Source organism: Oncorhynchus nerka, linkage group LG23, assembly GCF_034236695.1.
Source record: "Oncorhynchus nerka isolate Pitt River linkage group LG23, Oner_Uvic_2.0, whole genome shotgun sequence".
Taxonomy (NCBI): Eukaryota; Metazoa; Chordata; class Actinopteri; order Salmoniformes; family Salmonidae; genus Oncorhynchus; species Oncorhynchus nerka.
Genome location: NC_088418.1, coordinates 53,501,212 through 53,523,494, shown reverse-complemented (window position 1 = coordinate 53,523,494; position 22,283 = coordinate 53,501,212). Strand labels below are relative to the sequence as shown.

The following is a 22,283-nucleotide window of genomic DNA, read 5'->3' as shown; positions in this document are numbered from 1 at the left end:
AGTTACCAATTCAGATACATGTAATGCATTGCGGAATCCTTGCGGTTGATATTCATCTCTTGGTTTTGCATGGGTGAAATTATATACTTTTGGACTTTTTTTTCTTCTTTTGTCTCTTAAAAGAAATCTTGATTGGGAACTCACCTTTGGTCAAATTTGAATTGCCATCTCCAGAGTAGGAGATGTCTCATTTATTAGGGTCAGAACATCACAATGCTCTATGTAGCTATAATGTCATGTTTATAACATGCTTATAGATTGGTAATGTATGCTTTAAAATATAATGTACATTTTTACCAAACACTGTAACAGGCTAGACCTGACTGATGCCTATTGAGGCCAAGAAGAAGGTGAGTTGACTTCCTGATTGGTTTACTGTGTCATTGTATAACCCCCCTGGGAAAATAACACCACACCAGAGATTATTATAGATTATAGGGAGTGGATCCTTTAATTTCAGCCCAGGCTGGATTAGGCTGCTAGTGGCTATTACCTGTGTGGGCACTGATACTAATGTTATTATAATGATTATGAGAGACTATTTTAGGACTTCAAAGCCTTCAACACTGCTGGAAGACACACAGTGACAACAGTGGAGGGTGAGAAATTGGGAAATTGACAGAAGTCAGACTATTTGGCGAGTAATGGACATTGCTTATAAACACAATTCATAACAGAGTGGAGGGAGAGAGAATTTCAAAATGTGGAAAACTGTCTGACTGACTTAACAAACTAAATGTATGTGATTCTTCAGGGGTGCTCTGTTTCAGACCTATATTCTCTATATTTACTTTCCCCAGATCTATAGTTTATTAACACAAGCTGAAGCTCAAGGGGGCTCTCCTAAACTGCGAGAGACACTCAACCTTTGGCAACACATTTGGTCTGTTTTCTCTGAAATAATGGTTGCATAACTATGTACAGTTGAAGTCGGAAGTTTACATACACTTAGGTTGGAGTCATTAAAACTCTTTTTTTTCCCTCTTTTTTTTTACCCCTTTTTCTCCCCAATTTCGTGGTATCCAATTGTTGTAGTAGCTACTATCTTGTCTCATCGCTACAACTCCCGTACGGGCTCGGGAGAGACGAAGGTTGAAAGTCATGCGTCCTCCGATACACAACCCAACCAAGCCGCACTGCTTCTTAACACAGTGCACATCCAACCCAGAAGCCAGCCGCACCAATGCGCCGGAGGAAACACCGTGCACCTGGCCACCTTGGTTAGCGCACACTGCGCCCAGCCCGCCACAGGAGTCGCTGGTGCGCGATGAGACAAGGACACCCCTACCGACCAAGCCCTCCCTAACCCGGGCGACGCTAGGCCAATTGTGCGTCGCCCCACGGACCTCCCGGTCGCGGCTGGTTACGACTCTGATGGCACAGCTGGCGCTGGAGTACAGCGCTAAAACTCATTTTTCAAGCACTCCATAAATGTCTTGTTAAAAAACTATAGTTTTGGCAAGTCAGATAGGACTTGTTTTTCAACAATTCTTTACAGACAGATTATTTCACTTAAAATTCACTGTATCACAATTCCAGTGGGTCAGAAGTTTACATACACTAAATTGATTGTGCCTTTAAACAGCTTGGAAAATTCCACAAAATTATGCCACGGCTTGAGAAGCTTCTGATAGGCTAATTGACATCATTTGAGTCAATTGGAGGTGTACCTGTTGATGTATTTCAAGGCCTACCTTAAAATGCATGCCTCTTTGCTTGACATCATGGGAAAATCAAAATAAATCAGCCAAGACCTCAGAGACAAAGATTGGAGACCTCCACAAGTCTGGTTCATCCTTGGGAGCAATTTCCAAACACCTGAAAGTACCACGTTCATCTTTACAAACAATAGTACGCAAGTATTAACACCATCGGACCATGCAGCCCTCATACCGCTCAGGAAGGAGACGTGTTCTGTCTCCTAGAGATGAACATACTTTAGTGCGAAAAGTGCAAATCAATCCCAGAACAACAGCAAAGGACCTTGTGAAGATGCTGGAGGAAACAGGTGCAAAAGTATCTATATCCACAGTTAAACGAGTCCTATATCGACATAACTTGAAAGGCCGCTCAGCAAGGAAGAAGCCACTGCTCAAAAATCACCATGAAAAATCCAGACTGCGGTTTGCAACTGCACATGGGGACAAAGATCGTACTTTTTGGAGAAATGTCCTCCGGTCTGATCAAAATAAAATTGAACTGTTTGGCCATCATGACCATTGTTATGTTTGGAGGAAAAAGGGGGAGGCTTGCAAGCCGAAGAACACCATCCCAACCGTGAAGCACGGGGGTGGCAGCATCCTGGCGTGGGGGTGCTTTACTGCAAGAGGGACTGATGCACTTCACAAAATAGATAGCATCACGAGGAAGGAAAATTATGTGAATATTTTGAAGCAACATCTCCAGACATCAGTCAGGAAGTTAAAGCTTGGTTGCAAATGGGTCTTCCAAATGGACAATGACCCCAAGCATACTTCCAAAGTTGTGGTGAAATGGCTTAAGGACAACAAAGTCAAGGTATTGGAGTGGCCATCACAAAGCCCTGACCTAAATCCAATAGAACATTTGTGGACAGAACTGAAAAAGCGTGTGCGAGCAAGGAGGCTTACAAACCTGACTCAATTACACCAGCTCTGTCAGGCGGAATGGGCCAAAATTCACCCAACTTATTGTGGGAAGCTTGTGGAAGGCTACCCAAAACGTTTGACCCAAGTTAAACAATTTAAAGGCAATGCTACCAAATACTAATTGAGTGTATGTAAATAAAAGCTGAAATAAATCATTCTCTCTACTATTATTCTGACATTTCACATTCTTAAAATAAAGAGGTGATCCTACCTGACCTAAGACAGGGAATTTTTACTAGGATTAAATGTCAGGAATTGTGAAACATTGACTTTAATGTATTTGGCTAAGGTGTATGTTAACTTCTGACTTCAACTGTAACTCTCCTCTGTGTTTTGTGTGGATCAGGTATGTACATTATGACTATGCAGCCTAATTAATAAAACATGTCACAATCAGGATAGAGCACAGGTGTTCATGCTTGCTAAGCTTGGGAGACAATACAGACTCACCCACTTTCCCAACGGATACGGATTGAAATGATGACTCATGTGAGTCCGTTTTAGGATATACGAGTCTAAACATGTGACTGACACATCTACAACGCCGTAGTAAGGTTACTAAACACAAATGACAACATACTCATTGTATACAGGAGGAATATGTCCAAAACAAATTAGCTGCACGTGATCTTTGTAGCCCTGGTGGCATCAAGCTATATGATAGCTGTAACCACTCATTATCATAGGTCACATGGTACTCTTTGTGAGGTCATATTTCCTTATATTTCTGGAAAATGCAGGATAAATAAATGTTTGTGGCATAATCATGAAGCAATCTGTCAAATAGCTATGTATCAATAGCACATTGGGCAGTACTTGGGCAGAACGTGTAGCCACCGGTGTGTGGCCAAAGGTATCTATACTTATCCCTCAGGCTTACTTGGTGTTGAAGGCAAAGATAAGAGAGAAGGGAAAGGGAGGGGGTGCAAAACGCATGTTAGAAGTCTAAGAAAAGTATTTTGAGAATATGCCACCATTTGTTTGTATGGCATATAGTATGGGAAATTGTTAATAAAACAACATTTTGATCAATGGTTGGTTAAGGATTAGCATGGATCTGTCTTAAAATATATCTTAAATATTAATATCTATAACTAACAGAACAAACATTGAACTCGTTTTCTTGGAAGTTCTTGGAAGGTCTTTGACCAGTCAAGCAACATCATCATTTTGGCATATCAGTTGGCATTTGCCACCAAAACCCACAACCTAAATGGCACACCTCAACATGCACACATACACGTCACATAGTAAATGAATAATACATTATCCAACCAATTCACGGAGCCTATCGGGTGCACCGGTGTAGAATGAGTCCCGCCCACTCAATATTTATACGCACAATGTCATCTCGCGCTCAACTTCAGAAGTTGAATTTGAGAACTTCATCTTGACCAACACTTGTTAGATCCGTGGGAAAACACTTCTGAATATTTATTTTCCGAAAATCCTCATATACGTAAGATATTACTAATATTCATAAAATGTACTATTTTATATGAGTTATTATAGTTATAATTTGAAATGCAATATCATCTTTGTGTAAAATATGAAAAAATGCGTGTAGCTGGATATATTTTTTATATATTTTCTTTAGTGCTTGAGGTTTCTTTTTGCATAGCTTTCAATTGGAAACACATAGAGTGGTTCGTACACTTTGTATGCATGATTAGGCTACTGAATAGTGAGTGAATCATTCACTTGCAGGTGTCCCACAGGTACTATTGATCAAATTAGACCATTTATTTACTTTCTTTACTTTTTAAATTTTTCTGTTTATCACAGGATTATTTGACTGTCTCGCGCATTGTTGCCTGGATATCAGTACTAGCCTAAATACCAAAACCTTTGGGAATTTTTCTTCCCCGGAGTTGAACATCGTCCAGGTGGTTTGGGAACACCCTCCTTCCCAAGGGGTGTGTGTGAGAACTCGTCCCGAGATGCGTTCGCTTCTGCCGGTTACTGTGTATTGCATCAGCCTACTCTCCCTCCAGCAGCTCCTGGCTCTCCCGGTCGCAGACCGTCTAGAGAGAAACAGGTAAGAAGAAAGACATTACATTACCTTCCTATATTGAACGTGCTTTCCAGTTCCTTCTCTTTCACTTTCTAAAAGGGATCCTTTCTGGAAGTGATGATAATTGAACAGAAACGTTCTTCTGGAGGGCACATTGGATATATAAAAGCTGATGCTATTTCGATAGGAAATCTGGAGGTCTAATTCAAATATAGGCTATATGTAGTCTTATTTTATTCCACGATTCGGAAAATACAGTGATGGATGAGATGCATTATTATGACATTGGTTATTCTCGAATGTCCAATGACTTTGCCGGTGTTTGGTGAATTGACGCGCGCCTTTTATTAGCCTACTGTTTAAAAAAAAAAAAACACACTGTCAAACCCCAAACCGGTTGAACCACTTATTGAATCATGTCGAGGTTTATGGCATAAAGTACGCTGAAGTTTTTGTTCAGTCAGGGTGTCATATTTTACGCAGGGTGTTGTGTCGGGGAGATTGGCCCTCAAGGTCAGAGCGAGGCAGACGTGATACAGTGAACGTGCGTTCCTGCTCGAATAACCTGGGGGTCTCTGTAGTTATAATTTGACCATGTGGAAAAGTTTGAGGGGAATTCGTGTTTTTAGAATGGATTGAGAGTTCATCCATGCGCGCCTTGCGCAGTCTCTCGTTTGCACTGCTCTCTCCATTGGGCTAGGTCTGTTATGGGATTTAAACACTTGTGTTGGCTTAAAGTTCATGATAGTGTAGGCTAACGAGCGCTATGTTATCCATCATCACTATGTTGAAAAATGCGAACCATGATGAAATTACAAATGTATTCCATTTGCATAATAAAGCGTACTCATCAGAATTTGTGTTCTTATATGATGCAACTGAATTTAGTCCAAAAACTCTAAATGTAACTAATGGGACAGAGGACAATACGACCGTCATTGCATCATATTTTTTCACACTGCGCTATAAACACATATGCTCAGGTTAGGCGCGTTATTAAAGACTGTTCAGTATTTGATTTATATATTACCGATGTAGATAAATGTTACATCCAATCTGTCCGTATTCATGAAAGATTTCCGTACAGTTCGTTATAGGTCCCTAAACGAAAGTGCTAGCTACTTGCGTCAGTGTTCAAAGTCAAGGTTTATTGCGCCAAACCATCTACTTTATCTTATTCACATGTGACTATATTTTGGAATGCAACAGATATATGGTTGTGTGTTTGTCTTACAAATTAAGTTTGGTTTTAGTAATTTGTTCAGACAAATGTATGGTCCTTAAGTTAACTGTTTTTTCCACCTCTGCTATCACATTAGGTCATATTCCTAACACAGCAGTATATATGACCTCATGTGGGACATATGATAGCAGAGGTGGAAAAAACAGTCCTCCTCATGTTGGCATTTGCTGAATTCCCCGCAAATTTCAGGCACTGTAATACTGTAATGAGTGGTATTTTCCCACTCTGCTATTCTTCTATGTATGACATGGTAGTAAAATCCCAAGATTACAGGGAATTGGTCAACAATACCCACACACCCACACACACGTACGCACACGCACGCACGCGTACACGCGCACACGCACACACACACACACGTACGTACACGCGCACGCACACACACACACACACACTGCCCTCCTATTTCATTGGGTGGGCAGACGTGCCTGTTCAAAGTGAAGGAGAAGTGCACTAGTGAAGACTCCAGTCTCTGGTGTGTTTTAGTGCAGTGAGAACTAGAGCAGAGGGTAGAGTCAGTGTCTGCATGCCCTCTTCTGGTGGGAGACTGACAGGAACCAGGACCCTGTCAATGAGAGAAACCAATTAAAACAGATGATTACCTTCACCAAGAGCCATGCCTTTACATGGAAATCTGGGATGTTCAAAGCTGTTAGTCATTTTTGGGGGGCAAATGAAGTAAGGCACTTGGTTGTATCTAGTTGTTCTTCTAATGTGGGTTAGCGCTGTAGGACACACTGACAGGTCCCCAAAAATGTCTATGAGTTGTGTTGTTGGTCTGGTAACTCAGACATGATCAACCAAGGGATCTGGAGAGGATCATTTGTTGAGACTTATTCATATTATTACTAGGTCAGTGACACCACTGTTATCTTGCTTTATACAGTGCCTTTGGAAAGTATTCAGACCCCTTGACTTTTTCCACATTTTGTTAGGTTACAGCCTTATTCTAAAATGTATTAAATATTTTTTTCCCTCATCAATCTACACACAATACCCCATAATGACAAAGCAAAAACAGGTTTTTAGACATTTTTGCAAATGTATAAAAAACGGAAATATTACATTTACATAAGTATTCCTACCCTTTACTGAGTACTTTGTTGAAGCACCTTTGGCAGCGGTTACAGCCTCGAGTCTTCTTGAGTATGAAACTACTAGCTTGGCATGCCTGTATTTGGGGACTTTCTCCCATTCTTCTATGCAGACCCTCTCAAGCTCTGTCAGGTTGGATGAGAAGCATTGCTGCACAGCTACAGTTGAAGTCGGAAGTTTACATCCACTTAGGTTGGAGTCATTAAAACTCATTTTTCAACCACTCCACAAATGTCTTGTTAACAAACTATAGTTTTGGCAAGTCGGTTAGGACATCTACGTTGTGCATGACACAAGTAATTTTTCCAACAATTGTTTACAGACAGATTATTTAACTTATAATTCACTGTATCACAATTCCAGTGGGTCAGAAGTTTACATACACTAAAATGACTGTGCCTTTAAACAGCTTGGAAAACTCCAGAAAATTATGTCATGGCTTTAGAGGTTTCTGATAGGCTAATTGACATAATTTGAGTCATTTGGAGGTGTACCTGTGCTTGATATCATGGGAAAATCAAAAGAAATCAGCCAAGACCTCAGAAAAAACAATTGTAGACCTCCACAAGTCTGGTTCATCCTTGGGAGCAATTTCCAAATGCCTGAAGGTACCACGTTCATCTGAACAAACAATAGTACGCAAGTATAAACACCATAGGACCACGCAGCCATCATACCACTCAGGAAGGAGATGCATTCTGTCTCCTAGCGATGAACATACTTTAGTGCGAAAAGTGCAAATCAGAACAACAGCAATGGACCATGAGAAGATGCTGGAGGAAACAGGTACAAAAGTATCTATATCCACAGTCAAACGAGTCCTATATCGACATAACCTGAATGGCGGCTCAGCAAGGAAGAAGCCACTGCTCAAAAACCACCATAAAAAAGCCAGACTGCGGTTTGCAACTGCACATGGGGACAAAGATCGTACATTTTGGAGAAATGTCCTCTGGTCTGATGAAACAAAAATAGAACTGTTTGGCCATCATGACCAACGTTATGTATGGAGGAAAAAGGGGGAGGCTTGCAAGCCGAAGAACACCATCCCAACCGTGAAGCACGGGGGTGGCAGCATCATGTTATGGGGGTGCTTTGCTGCAGGAGGGACTGGTGCACTTCACAAAATAGATGGCATCATGAGGTAGGAAAACGATGTGGATATTTTGAAGCAACATTTCAAGATATCAGTCAGGAAGTTAAAGCTTGATTGCAAATGGGTCTTCCAAATGGACAATGACCTCAAACACACTTCCAAAAAATTCACCCAACTTATTGTGGGAAGCTTGTGGAAGGCTACCTAAAACGTTTGACCCAAGTTAAACAATTTAAAGGCAATGCTACCAAATACTAATTGAGTGTATGTACATTTCTGACCCACTGGGAATGTGATGAAAGCTGAAATAAATCATTCTCTCTACTATTATTCTGACATTTCACATTCTTAAAATAAAGTGGTGATCCTAACTGACCTAAGTCAGGGAATTTTTACACTGATTAAATGTCAGCAGTTGTGAAAAACTGAGTTTAAATGTATTTGGCTAAGGTGTATGTAAACTTCTGACTCAACCTATATTTTCACGTCTCTCCAGAGATGTTAGAATAGGTTCAAGTCCGGGCTCTGGCTAGGCCACTCAATAACATTCAGAGACTTGTCCTGAAGCAACTCCTGCATTGTCTTGGCTGTCTCCTTAGGGTTGTTGTCCTGTTGGAAGGTGAACCTTCGCCCCAGTCTGAGATCCTTAGCGCTCTGGAGCAGGCTTTCATCAAGGATCTGTACTTTGCTCCGTTCATCTTTTCCTCGATCCTGACTTGTCTCCCAGTCCCTGCCGCTGAAAAACATCCCCACAGCATGATGCTGCCACCACCATGCTTCACCGTAGGGATGGTGCCAGGTTTCCTCCAGGCGTGATGCTTGGCATTCAGGCCAAAAAGTTTTGCTGACATGCATCCATGAATGGACTGGCAAGTCTTTATGACCTATATTTGAGGTTATTGACTTTTGAGTATGTGGGAAAAGAGGGTTGTTTTTACCCTTCGTGGCCTAGATTGGCAGGGCTGAGATGGATGTGCCAGACAACAGTCTCCATATAAGGTGACCCTATTCTGACAGGAGGGCCCCTATGCTGGAGGTTTGGACTTAGCTCAACAACCTCTGTCTACAGGTGTGTGTGTGTGTGCGCGCATGTGTGCCTGTGTGTCTGCTCATAGACAAACACCTGCCGCTGAAATCAAATCGAAGTAAGGGGAAGCATGACTCAAACGCCTCTCTGTTTATTTCAGACAGAGCTCCCGGCAGGGTTGGGCTATTTCTGCTTCCCAGTGGTTGTTATGATTTTAATCTCTCAGAACTAACTTCCCATTTAAAACAGCAGGGGCAGAATTCATGGGTAATGGTGGATGTGATTGTCGTTGCAGCAGTGCTCTCTATCAGTGTATTTGAGTGAACACGTCAAAAACAAACAGTTCATTAAGAGTGAGTCTGTTTGTCTTGTCCAAGCTGTGGCTGTGTGAGGGGTTATCATTCCTAGAAATCCCCTCGGGATGTTCCCTTGGTGATGGAAGGGCGATTCATAATGTCCTCTCTTTTTTCTCACTTTCTCTCTAATTCTGGTTTCTCTCTCTGCCTTCTTCCCTCCTTTTATCTATTTATTTACTCAGTAAATGTCCCACTTTTTCTTCCTTCCATACCAAACGCTCTGTTCTTCCCATCACACATGATGATCCCATCACAGGCCGATAACAATAACACAGGCCTCATCGCTCCTCTCATTCCTCTTTTCAGACTGAGGTGTGATGGGTGCGTTTGCTGTACCAATAAAGTGCTCTATGTCCTGATCATGGACGGCCCGCGGGGCTTTGTGTTTTGACACCCTTGCTCTCGGCCATTCACAATACATACTATACCCTTCATTTTACATACAGTAACAGCTTGAGAGAAAATAGAGGCAAACCACAAGGTAAATATGGCTTTAGAGACGAAGCAGTTTTACGTTGTGGATTTCAGCTGTGGGGTGCAGGGCGCCCCAGAGAGAGGCATGTTACTGGAGCTGATGTGCTGTAATGTGCTTGTTGTCATGATGACCCACTACTTCCACACAGTCTGGGACAGAGGTCAATGATATGACATGTCAGACATCCCAGACAGGATGAACACAGTTTGTGTATTGAGCGTGTGTGGGAGGGTAAAGTATATTCTCTTTAGAAAGAGGGACTGTGTAAGTGTAGACTACTGCTCTGGCTGTGTATATTTGAGTCTGTGTGTATTGTGGTCGTGAATTTGCTCAAGATCCTGACTGGACAGAAAAAAAACAATATTTTTCCCGTCTGTCCATCCTCCTCCTAAATCATTAACTCCCTCTGTCACCCCATATGGGGCAAGTGTCATGGCCAGGACCCCTGCATGCAATTCAGACATCAACACCCATCCATTGTCCAAACACAATATTTACCCCAGAAACAGGCACATTGCATCATCATCCACCTCCCAGAGGACCTACTGTTGCATCCATTAGATGGTGATAGATTATATAACTCTATATACAATAACTTTATTTAGATTTATAGACATGCTTATACAATATCAAAGACGTAACATGAACATTACCTTGACTAATATGGCTCATAAACACTTCAACTATCCAGTTATCTCTTTTATGTACTTAAATACACTTTGCGTGCCTCACAGTCTGATATAACCCTGGCTGGCCCTGTAGATTGCTCTGTGAGAGGCAGTATGTATGGCTCTGAGGTTAGACCTCTGCTTTGAGTACGTTTGGCTGCTCTGATGTGGGCCACACTGTAAACACAGGTCTGGACTGGCAATGTATGGAGATGTAATGTATCTACCATATAAACACTGCCATGACCCTCCCTCCCTCTCACCCACTCTCTCTCTTTCTCCTTCTCTCTCTGTGCTCCATGGGAGTCATTATGACCAGGCCTAAATAAGAGGGGGAACCAGTCTCCCACCAGGCAGCTCAGAATTCCACAGTGGATTAGTGGCTAAGACCTAAATTCCACCGTCCACATCCATAAAGAAAATGCTTCCACTCTGCACTGAAAGCCTGACCATGGCAAAAGGCTTGTGTGCGTGTGTGTGTGTGTGTGTGTGTGCGTGCGTGTGTGCGTACGTACGTGCTTGCGTGCGCAGGCATTGGGGATGTCACGATACCAGTATCGAGATACTATGATACCAGATTTTCCACAGCAAAAAATAAAACACGATATCTGTCTGTCTGTCTGTCTGTCTGTCTGTCTGTCTGTTAGTGTTAAAGAAAGAACACAGGATAAAGGCTGAAGAATGAACACAGATGGAGCTCTGAGGTCTGAGGAGAGGACTAAACTCGTTTCATGTTCTATTGGTGGTTGAGGAAAATGTAGGTGTTATTCTAGCTAAGTACAGTCATTTGTAGTGTGGATGGATGCCTACAGTACCGATGGAGATCAGGCCTCAATCAGGAGTCAGCACTGCAGCTGTGAGTGGCCGCCTCAGTACAATTGGAACGTGGAACTGCAACCACTGTATAGTCTGAAGTCCGTCTCCCAATTCCCAAACCACTCCACACTTAAGTCTGCTGAGGGAACAAGAGAGAATAGTGGATATGTGGCAGTCGTTCTTTCAAGCCGTGGACTTTAGCAACTGTGTACACTTTCACCCAACGCAGTACATGATGAGGAAAGTGCTAAATCAACCCTCAGCACGTACTTATCATCAATACAAGAGGTTATAAAACCACCAACGCATGGAGAACAAGCGGCAGCAATGGTTCATTCACAAATAAATCGCCTTTCGCTTATTTCTGTCTCCTTACTGAGAACACAATCTGTCCTCTGTTAGATGCATGGGGCCTGGCGAGGATTATGTATGAATGTGCCACATTTACTGCTGATTAAGGCAGCCCATGGTAGGCTCCAGCCCCCTGGGTATCAGCATGTATGAAAGGCCTGGTACTGGCCAAGGCTTACCCCTCTCTGAGAGGGCCTTACTGGTGCAGAAGAGGGCATCAGGCTGGGGCTGGTGGAACATCAGCGATTTAAATTTGTATCACAAACCATGTTTGAGAAAATCATGATAAAAGTATCAATTTTAGGCCCTTTTTAGACCTATACTGTACATGCCTCCAATAAGACCCTATGATCCGTGAACTGTACGTGATACAGACAACATCTTGGTGTCATTATATTCTTATAGTGTGTTTTAAAATATGGGGTATGTCTAGATTCTGAAATAAAAATAATCACATTCATTTATTCAACATTCAAATATTAATATCTCCAAACTACTCTTTTTGATTTGGTTTATTTTAAGCCATTTTTTGAACAATATATATAAGTACATTACATTTCCAGGGTGGGCTCTGCTAATTCTGAAGGTGTGATCAATTTTATGAGCACCACCAACACAGTGAATGGGAAAATGGATTCAAAGGGAACTCACTCTGCTGGTGATTTGCTGAATGTGATTGGTTAATGACCTATCATGTCAATTTATATGTATAAAATGGGTCATATCATTAAAAGTACCAGAGAGCCCACTCTGGAAATGTTACGTGTTTGAAGACAGAGTCTAAAAAGGATAGTTTTGAGATTAATATTAATATTTTTTATGTTGAATAAATGATTGTGAAAATGGGTATTTCAGAGAGAACACTATAAGGAGTATAATGACAGGTGTTGTCTGTATTATGTACTGTTCACAGATCAGAGAGTCTTATAGGAGGTATGTATACTAAAAAGAGTATAAAATGGCTAGTTTCATCATGATTTTCCCCCCAAAAATGGCTTGTGATAGAAATGAAAAAAAACTACATGTTAAACACCCTTCCGCCCAATCACGTTTCTATGTGAGAATTGTCAGAACAGTTTGAGACACCTAATTGCTCCTGTAAGTTGCTCTGGATATGACTAAATGACTCAAATGTAAATAACAAATATATTTCCCGCTCCCGCTGGCGTGGAATCACCCTGTTGTGGTGGTTCCACTGGTGGGTCTCAGTTGTGATTCCAGACCTCAGTGGCACAACTTCCGCCGAAGTCGGTCCCTCTCCTTGTACGGGCGGAGTTCGGTGGTCGACGTCACCGGCTTTCTAGCCATCGCAATCCACTTTTAATTTTCCATTTGTTTTGTCTTTGTTTTCTACAAACCTGGTTTCTATTCCCCAATTACATGTACATTATTTAACCCTCTGTTTCCCCCATGTTTGGTGTGCGTGTTTGTTTATTATGTTCATGTTGATTCTATACAGTATGGCTGGTATTTACGAGTGACTGGTATTTTCACACACCTTTTGTATTTGTTTTATACTGGTGCAGTTCGTGGATTAAACTACCTTGTACACTCATCTCTGCTCTCTTGTGCCTGATTCCATGCACCAGTTACCCATAGCCTGACACTCAGTCTAAACTGTGGGATTAATATTAAAGAATAACACCACACTGTAGCACAAAGGAGTTGGGATCAGCTTACCCTTTTATCGAACCCTCAAATCCCCCCTTCCTCCACCCGTTCCCCAAGCTAAGTGACTTTTAGCTTAATGCCCTCCGATGAAAATGGGAATTTTACAGAACAAGTAGGTGGATTTGTTACCAATATATTTTTTAAATAATCTTCCACAGATCAGATGGTGCTGAAAACGAGTGTTGAGTGAGTGAATGTTTCTAAAAATGTGAAGCTCTGATATCTTTGATCCTCTGCCAATCACAAAGACCTCCATTACTGTCCATTTGCAGGATTACTTTCTCAATAGCCAAATTAGACAGGGCTGTCAGATCAGATGTGATCCAGTGAGAGAGTTCTCACGTTGGGCCGGCCTACAGTACATGGTGCTGCTGCCTTCTCCTGGCTGTGGGCTAGAACACGGTGGCCAAAAGGCTTATTGTGGGATCAGAAGAACTGGAAACTGGAGAGGAGCATGTGCACTGGGCACACAGTTACACCTCCGGTCCAAAGTCTTTGGCCAAAACACTCCCCTCAGATCCATCCGATCCCTCTGGCACAGACACATACACATGAGTTCTGGCTGGCCCAAGGGACAAGACAGACAAGTTAACACTTGCTTGTGAAGCCATTATATAAAAGCTAAGGGCATCAGCATCAGGTGAAGGTAAATCGGTCAGGTCAGATGGTGTAACAGAGAAGAGAGGAGGACAAAAGGACATGACACAAACTCCCTAGGTGGGAGGTGAACCCCACAGAAACTCCCTAGGTGGGAGGTGAACCCCACACGAACTCCCTAGGTGGGAGGTGAACCCCACAGAAACTCCCTAGGTGGGAGGTGAACCCCACAGAAACTCCCTAGGTGGGAGGTGAACCCCACAGAAACTCCCTAGGTGGGAGGTGAACCCCACACGAACTCCCTAGGTGGGAGGTGAACCCCACAGAAACTCCCTAGGTGGGAGGTGAACCCCACAGAAACTCCCTAGGTGGGAGGTGAACCCCACAGAAACTCCCTAGGTGGGAGGTGAACCCCACAGAAACTCCCTAGGTGGGAGGTGAACCCCACAGAAACTCCCTAGGTGGGAGGTGAACCCCACAGAAACTCCCTAGGTGGGAGGTGAACCCCACAGAAACTCCCTAGGTGGGAGGTGAACCCCACAGAAACCCAAACACATTTAACCTCCTTTAAACAGCAGATTTGCTCTTTCTTTCTTTTTTCTCCCGCTCCGCCCCCCTCCAGTTACAAATTCTCCAAGAGAATTGTTTTTTTTTAACTACATCACAGGGTCTTTATGGCTGTCTGCCAGCCCAGAATAGCCTGACTAGCGAAGCAGCCATCGTCTACTGCGTTGGGTCGGGCTCGGGGCGGCATGTTGTGTTATGGGAGTTCCATCGCTGAGTGTGCCACAAAGTCCACTACTGCTCCACCAGGGGTGGATGAGGGCATTTGCCACCCAACAGGGGGTTAAAGGGGTATTATAAACACACACAAGCACACACACAAACTACTTGGTCGATGCGGGGGATTGGGACTGACACGTTGTCTTAGGCAGCAGGTAGACTAGCGGTTAGAGTGTTGGGCCACTAACCGAAAGGTCGCTGGTTTAAATACCTGAGTTGACAAGGTGGAAAAACTGTTGATGTGCTCTTGCGCAAGGCACTTAATCCTAATTTGCTCCAGGGGAACCGTACTACTATGGCTGACCCTGTAAAACACAACATTTCTTTTACCTAGGCAGGTCAGTTAAGAACAAATTCTTATTTTCAATGACAGCCTAGGAACAGTGAGTTAACTGCCTTGTTCAGGCACAGAACAACAGATTTGTACCTTGTCAGCTTGGGGATTCGAACTTGCAACCTTTTGATTACTAGTCCAATGCTCTAACCACTAGGCTACCCTGCCGCCCCATGACTATGTAGCTGGGTACAGCACACCCACTGATCACAGGCGTCAATTCAACATCTATTCCATGTTAGTTACACGTAATTTCAAACAACGTTTATTCAACCAGTGTGTGCTCAGTGGGCATTGTTTGGTACTGTCAGTCTACACACCTCATCAGTCCTGTTTTTGTCCAGGGACTCCCAAAGGAAGCTGTTCTGGAGCTGTTTTACCTTTGTTTTGTTTATTCACCATCTCTTCTTTCCAAACGGATTAAGTTTCCTCCTTCCTCCTGTGTGAGAAACACATTTTCCACCATGGATTCCAAACACAAAAGAAGAATGAGTCTGAACAGAAGATTGTATTTCAGCCTTTTTGTGTACAGAAAGGTCAACTAAATAAAAATGTACTGTAATGAATATAGACGATCCAAATCTCTATAGCAACCACATTGCAGTATTTATGCGGTATATAAACATAGCTTTTCCACGCAATCAAATACAATTTGTGCCTGTCTGGCACAGAAGGTGGGTGTGACTTGGCCATGGCCTGGCCACAGAAGAACAGAGCTGAATGACTAGGTGCTCCTGGAAATAGTGCTCCCACTGCACTACCACAGTGGTTACCAGTGACACCCACCATCACCAGACACCAGGGCCCTGCCCTGTACGGGCATACAGGCTGGATGGCAGGGATACAGACACAGGTGGTGGCAAAGCTCATTCAGTGTTTTCTTTGTGTTGGAACTCTGTGTACATGTCAAATATAGCTACCTTGAAACTTTCACTGACTGACCACTCATGGTGCTGTTGCTGGAATAGCACTATATTTTTGCGTGTAAAGTAGCTAGATTGGCTAGTTACATTGGGCTTCAAGCCCACAACACACCAGAAAACTCCGTTTTAGGTTAAATTGGTTGAACAAACCCATAAATGCTCAAAGTCATGTTTGTAGTCTGTAGAATTTTGACCATTAACAACATGTTTGGCCAAGGCACTGAACACATTAACTAAGAGACCGCCTTGAGGAGGCACAGAAGGGTTTGGAACCCTGTTCATTAATATAGCCACTTCTCGCTGTGTCTGTACAGAGATTGGTTGGTTACCACTGGCATAGTGGCGTTCTACAGTAGGCCTACCCTGTTATTTCTCACAATCCAGTCAGCGTTTCACGAGGAGAACAGTGCTCTTTTTATAATTACGCTGTATGCCAACTATCATTACTGCTTCTCCTAAAGAGCAGTTGGAAGCCGGTCAGAACCTGAAGCTGTGGAAATGTTTCTGTTTCTCTTTAAAATGGAAAAAGGATACAAAAGGGAGGTTTTTTCATCTTGTTCTAACTTTATCATGGGAGGACATTTAACACACAAAAGTCATACTTACTACTTAAAAGAATTGAGGCTTGATATACCCACTGGCGCCATTTTGAGAATTGAATTCCCCGACTCACTGTGGCCGGTGCTTCGTCAATATGACTTCCGCCAGGTGAACCTCTACCTATTTATAGCATCTGTAACAAACGAAGACACAGAGACACAAATTCGAGCCCTCTGAGCAAACACACCCACAACAGTTCAGAGAAAAGAATCCCCAGTGCCAAGTTTGAGTTGAGCAGCCGGTGGCATCATCAAGAACAGAACAGATGACAGGGCCTCCTCCTCCTCAGCACTAAAGCCAAAGTCAATCTGAGATGTGTTTGCTAAACAGGCTCTTCCTGAAACTTGGGGATGTCTCTTTCCTGTGGACACTTGCCACAGTTTGCTCTGTACATTAGCCTTCCCTCTCTTGAGTGAGTAGTCAGTAAATCTCCAGAGCCACTCTGTCTGTTTGCTTTAGCTAAGGTGGACATGGAGTCTCAATAGTTTTGACATCCAGTATGTTGATATTACCATAATAAATTAACAGCAGCCAGGTCCCCATGCTGTTTTGTTCCTGTGCTGAAAGGCCATTAGTCTTCTAAAATGCATTAAGACAGGATGGTGACACATCAACCCTCACTATGCCCATTCCATGTGTAACATTTACTGTCAGTGTGTGTTGACATAAAATGCTGTTGGAAGTGTGCTTCACATCAGTCTGAGAATAACTAGGCCAGTTCTAAAATGACTTCTCTGATTCAATGGTCAGCATTGACCCAGAGTGGAAAGATACAGACATCAATCTTAACGACACAAGATCTGAACTCTGAACTTTTTCCTGTGTTCCCAGGTTGGAGCTGCTTAAGAAGCTTCATGCGCTGAGAGAGGAGGAGATCTTCACTCCAGAAACTGGCACCGAACTCGCCAGCCCAACAGACTCCAGCCCTTCATCAGACCTCCAGCCCTCCATCAGATCTCCAAAATGGCTGCCTGGCTACCTCCGCAGAGACACACCACCCACTGTCATGAACACAGCCCATCTTGAACCTCTGGTACGTGTGAGGCTTGAGGAGGGCTTGGAGCCCCAACGGACAGGGTCAAGAGGTCGTCGCCAGGCCCAATCAGGGTCCCGGGGGGGTCACCACCACCCCCAGCTGATGAGAGTGGGGTGCGCCCTGGGAACCTGCCAGGTTCAGAACCTCAGCCACCGGCTCTATCAGCTGATTGGCCAGAGTGGACGGGAAGACTCCTCCCCCATTAACCCCCGGAGTCCGCATAGTTACGGATGAGAGACTGACGGATACTTCTCCCTCTCTTCTCTGAAAACATCATCACCCCAGCAAACTTCTATCTATAGACATGTATCTTTATTTTATGTATCACAGATAGCCTTTGCATTAGTATTAGATGTAGTCCACACCATTTTTAGATCCTGAAATGACCATTTCTGTACTTTTTGCCTTACTTTTTGCCTTACTCCTCTGTACACCTCAAAAACGCAACATGCTGTTTAAGAAAAGGAATCTGACATGAATGAAAGCCTCTTAGTTGACGCTTCCCACCACCAACCACCCCTGGGAACGAATACCTGTTACCCAGAAATCCTCTGAACATTTGGGTCTCGTCAAAGTCTTTGTGTTTCTCCCGGCCTCCTGACTAGTCAAAGAGCTGCAAGGGGCTCAGTTTGACTTCCCAATCCTGTTAATGTAAGAATAAATGCTCCCGTCCACCTGCCTTTCTACTTAACACAAGCCAACGCAACTGGACGTGTCTGTATAAGGCCTGATGACCTCCACAGCAGCAGTTAGCTCTGGCCCAATTGATCAAACACTTAAACCACTAATGTGGATTTCTACCAGGGCTAGGATCAGATCCCTGTCAGAGGGAATATATTCCTGAAGACCCGTCAAAACGACCCAATGAACCCTTTTACCCCACGCTAAACCCTGCCCCCTTAGATCTGCCAGGACAATTTGAGGGACCATGTTTGACATATCTGGGTTAATCCTCTGATTTACAGACCACCAGCAACCATTTGTGGGCAGACACTGACCTTATAGACACAGACACTGACCTTACAGACACAGACACTGACCTTACAGACAAGAACCTACTGTCCTCTCTCTTCTGCAGCCAATGATGTTCCCGACAGAAGCGGTCTGTGGTTCTGTGAAGTATATGTTTCAACAGACCACAGCCTTGACAGCCGCATTCAGCCACCATAGTCAAGTTCAGCAGTGGCTGAATGGAGTTCCGCTTCTGGACTCGTCTAGTAGAGACTGTTTATAGAAAGAGAAAGAAGAGAGTACACATTTCAATGACTCAGTTCCTACACAAGATGGAGGTTTTCAATGTTTTTATTATGAATCATTGCGGACCTATTTCAGCGGTGAGATCTATTGGTTGGCTCGTGAACACAGTGAACACTCCCGCTGCCCTTATCTCAGGGTCTGAGTGGGGATATTATCCCCTTCATGTGATTCTTAAGTTCTCCCACTAAGTCTCGACTTTATGTTTACGGCAATTTAACCAATCAGACCTAATCTCTTTAGTAGTGCCGCAATGGTGGCGAGGTGGTACACATCGTCTGCTGTATTTATAAACAAAATAAACTTTGACTGTGCCTTGCCTTGCCCATTGGACCGTATAACTACTAGCTAAAGCATCACAAGTTGCCAACCCAAACCCAAAATCTGCCACTTGCAGTACTGCCTAGGAATATTGAGAGGCTTACTTTGTCATTATCAATAATAATCCGGTCAGTTATGATCCTAATACTGCTAGTAGTTTAGTGTGTACACAACAATACTTTACGTTGTATGCTTGTAGTGTGTCAAATGAGTCCAAATTAGCACAGAGTCAACAGCAAAGTTCTCTGCTGTTACATTGTGGCTTTGTAATGACAGACCACGGATACCAAAAGTAAGGGAGCCAGAGTGCCACATTTTAAATCTGGATACGAAATACGGTAAAACAAATATATGCCCCTAGATTCCCTTGTTCCCTTGTCATAACTGACTCTGAAATGGTGGGCGGATGCCCTCAGTAAAAATAACCAAAAACAACCTCAACTCAGCAAGCCATGAAAAAACTAGCCCAACCTTCAAAAGGTGCAGAGCCTGTCGATCTGAAAAAAAACAAGCCACAACGTCTCCATGACATCTTTAATACCCATAATAATCATGCGGCCTGCCTCTTTGAAACACATTCAAATGTTTCATATTCTCTATGTCAGAGGATTAGAATAGTTTAAATCATCCTCAACGTTCAGACTATTAGTTTTCCAATAACTTTGATCCAAAATTGCTGATGTTGCTATTGCTGCAGTTAGAAACCAGGTCAGCAATAAGTCATACATTCATGTATTTATGACTATGACTATGTAACTATTAGGTTACTGTGTCGTAATTAAACAGTCACAGGAGTACCCAAAATCAGCTTAGAGTCTTTTAGGGTCCAGGTTTTTACTGTTTTGTTTTGACCACAGTGTTGCCTCAATGAAGTCATTCTATAACTAATTAAGTTAGTTGGGCAAGTGGTTTAAATTCACCAAATATCTGACAATACTTGACAGTCATTTTGTTTTTTTGTGATCTACTTTAGTGATCATACTTTAGTGTGGTCTCTATCCATATCCCCCTTTCATTTTGTTTGACATATTTTTGTCTTTTTGGACCGGATCACCATAATTAAAACTGGGTTTTTATTTTATTTTAGATTTAGCTCATTTAATCGTGGAGTGATTCTCTGTCTCACTCTCTCTATCTCACCATCTCTCCCTCTACCACTCTCTCTCCTTCTATCTCAGTGATGACGGCGAAGCCAGGTTGCAGGTCATAATCAGTGGTTCATTGGTTCTTTAAGTCTAATCTGTTCAAAGGCTTTGAGAAACACATGCCATTGTCTCTGCTGTAATTGAGCTAATCAATGTCTCGTGACAGACCATTAAAAGGCTTTTCAAACGCTAAGAACCTTGGTGAATCTCTCGACTTCTTAACCACCACTGTCACAAGTGTGTGTTTGTGTCTGACCGGCCACTTGTAGAATCAGGAACCAACATTGTGCTTGTTGGATTTTTGTTGGGGTCATTTTGTTTTTGCTGTACCTTTTCTTTGTGTTGTGAATCTCATATGACAGTAATTACACGTCAGTGTCGTGTCACTGGCGGGTCCGTAGCCTTTCCTAGCAGCAGAGCTGAGTGTTTTTGTCTGGGTAAACTGCGTACCACCAGATTATTTACGACCTTTGACCACTAATACCTCCCCTTGTGTGTTAAGAGAAACACTCTCCATCAGTCTTACATCAAAACTAACGCTGCCATCGCCTGCCATTGTTAACTTAACCTATGTTGTAAAGAGATGCAGGAGATTGTGTTGTGTGTTCACGTCTGTGTGTGAGTGTGTGTGTGACTGTATGTGAGTGTGTATGTGTAGGTACTTATAGTATAGTCATCCTAGCCAGGGATCTGACACATCACAATCCCAGTCTGTTTTTCCTCGTTCAATATTTAATTATACTTAAGGTCAGAAGCCTCTTATAGGGTCACAGCAAACTGAGCAAAGCACTTTAATGTTGTTAGTTCCTCACAACTTGAATTTCAAACATTGCAATTCTATTTTTAATGACAGATGAGAGTTATTGTATATGTTGCATTTGATAAAGATCTGTATTAATGTCTTTGAAGAGTTGTCAGTGGAGTGGAGTGAAGATGATATCATGCGCACTTGTGCATATTATATATTATTAGCGGTACTATGTAAGAAAAGTAATATATTTAAGTTTGTTAATCTTTGTATGTTTATATATGTATGTCACCAAAGACACTATTTATCTCGCATTTCCCACGCTTCTAAAAGGTGACCTTTTGTTAGGAAAGAAAAATCAATCCTAAATGTAGCTACATGTTCATGTCAGACAATGTATTTCATTCTCTGTAAAAAATAAAGAACTACTGTAGTGAGAAAGTCTAGTGTGTGCCTCTAATTTGTGAAACTGTGCGTGTGTGTTTGTGTGCGTGTCTCCATGTTTAACTTCACGTGTGTGTGAGTACAGTATGAGAAACTCTTCACAACAGTTATTGTTAACAACATCGATGCCATTGTCAAAACAAAAAATAATGAAGTTATAATCAGAATTATGTCTACTCTCCACAGAATTATACAAACATTAGAGAACATGACAGTTGCCAGCGCTCTTCGATATTACTACATCTTAAAATAAATAGAACTAGAGGTACCAAGAACATACATATTACTCAATATTTCCTTAAAGGAACATAAAAAAACACCCCTTCCTGGAATATGGTAAACCTGGGCAAAGGTGACATCATAGTGGAAAAATAGATGGGTGAAAGTTATCTTGACCATGATGCATCAGCATTGATCCAATGTCCTTCACTCTACTACTCCTAACAGCTCGTTAATCATTATTCGTCCCAGTAAACTGAGCAAAATTCAACAGACAAACAGAGAACACAGGTATAAATACACAGGGAATAATGGGGAAGATGGGAGACACCTGGAGGGGGGGGTGGAGACAATCACAAAGACAGATGAAACAGATCAGGGTGTGATAGAATGGCTTATAAATGCAAACTGTTTATAGCCTAAATATTGGTTGTGATAAG

The 22,283-nt window shown here is 42.6% G+C and overlaps 1 protein-coding gene across 2 annotated transcripts; it reads left to right on the top strand.

Moving 5' to 3' along the window:
* The first annotated feature begins 4,002 nt into the window (after window positions 1–4,002).
* Window positions 4,003–21,621, top strand: LOC115107030 (protein ADM2-like). Of its 2 annotated transcripts, XM_029630364.2 has the most exons (3): window positions 4,003–4,086; window positions 4,413–4,665; window positions 17,508–21,621. In XM_029630364.2, the coding sequence occupies exons 2-3, from the start codon at window positions 4,568–4,570 to the stop codon at window positions 17,944–17,946; spliced, it is 537 nt and encodes a 178-aa protein (XP_029486224.1). In that variant the 5' UTR covers window positions 4,003–4,086; window positions 4,413–4,567; the 3' UTR covers window positions 17,947–21,621. The 2 variants fall into 2 exon arrangements, with proteins under 2 accessions (XP_029486224.1, XP_064864333.1); XM_065008261.1 differs by lacking the exon at window positions 4,003–4,086 and having other exon boundaries at window positions 4,096–4,665.
* The last annotated feature ends 662 nt before the right edge of the window (window positions 21,622–22,283 follow it).

What these genes read in the sequence shown, in the direction of transcription:
- LOC115107030 (XM_029630364.2), top strand. Translation starts at nt 4,568, where the DNA reads ATGCGTTCGCTTCTGCCGGTTACTGTGTATTGCATCAGCCTACTCTCC. An exon ending in GACCGTCTAGAGAGAAACAG is followed by an intron (nt 4,666 to 17,507) that starts GTAAGAAGAAAG and finishes CTGTGTTCCCAG; the next exon opens with GTTGGAGCTGCTTAAGAAGC.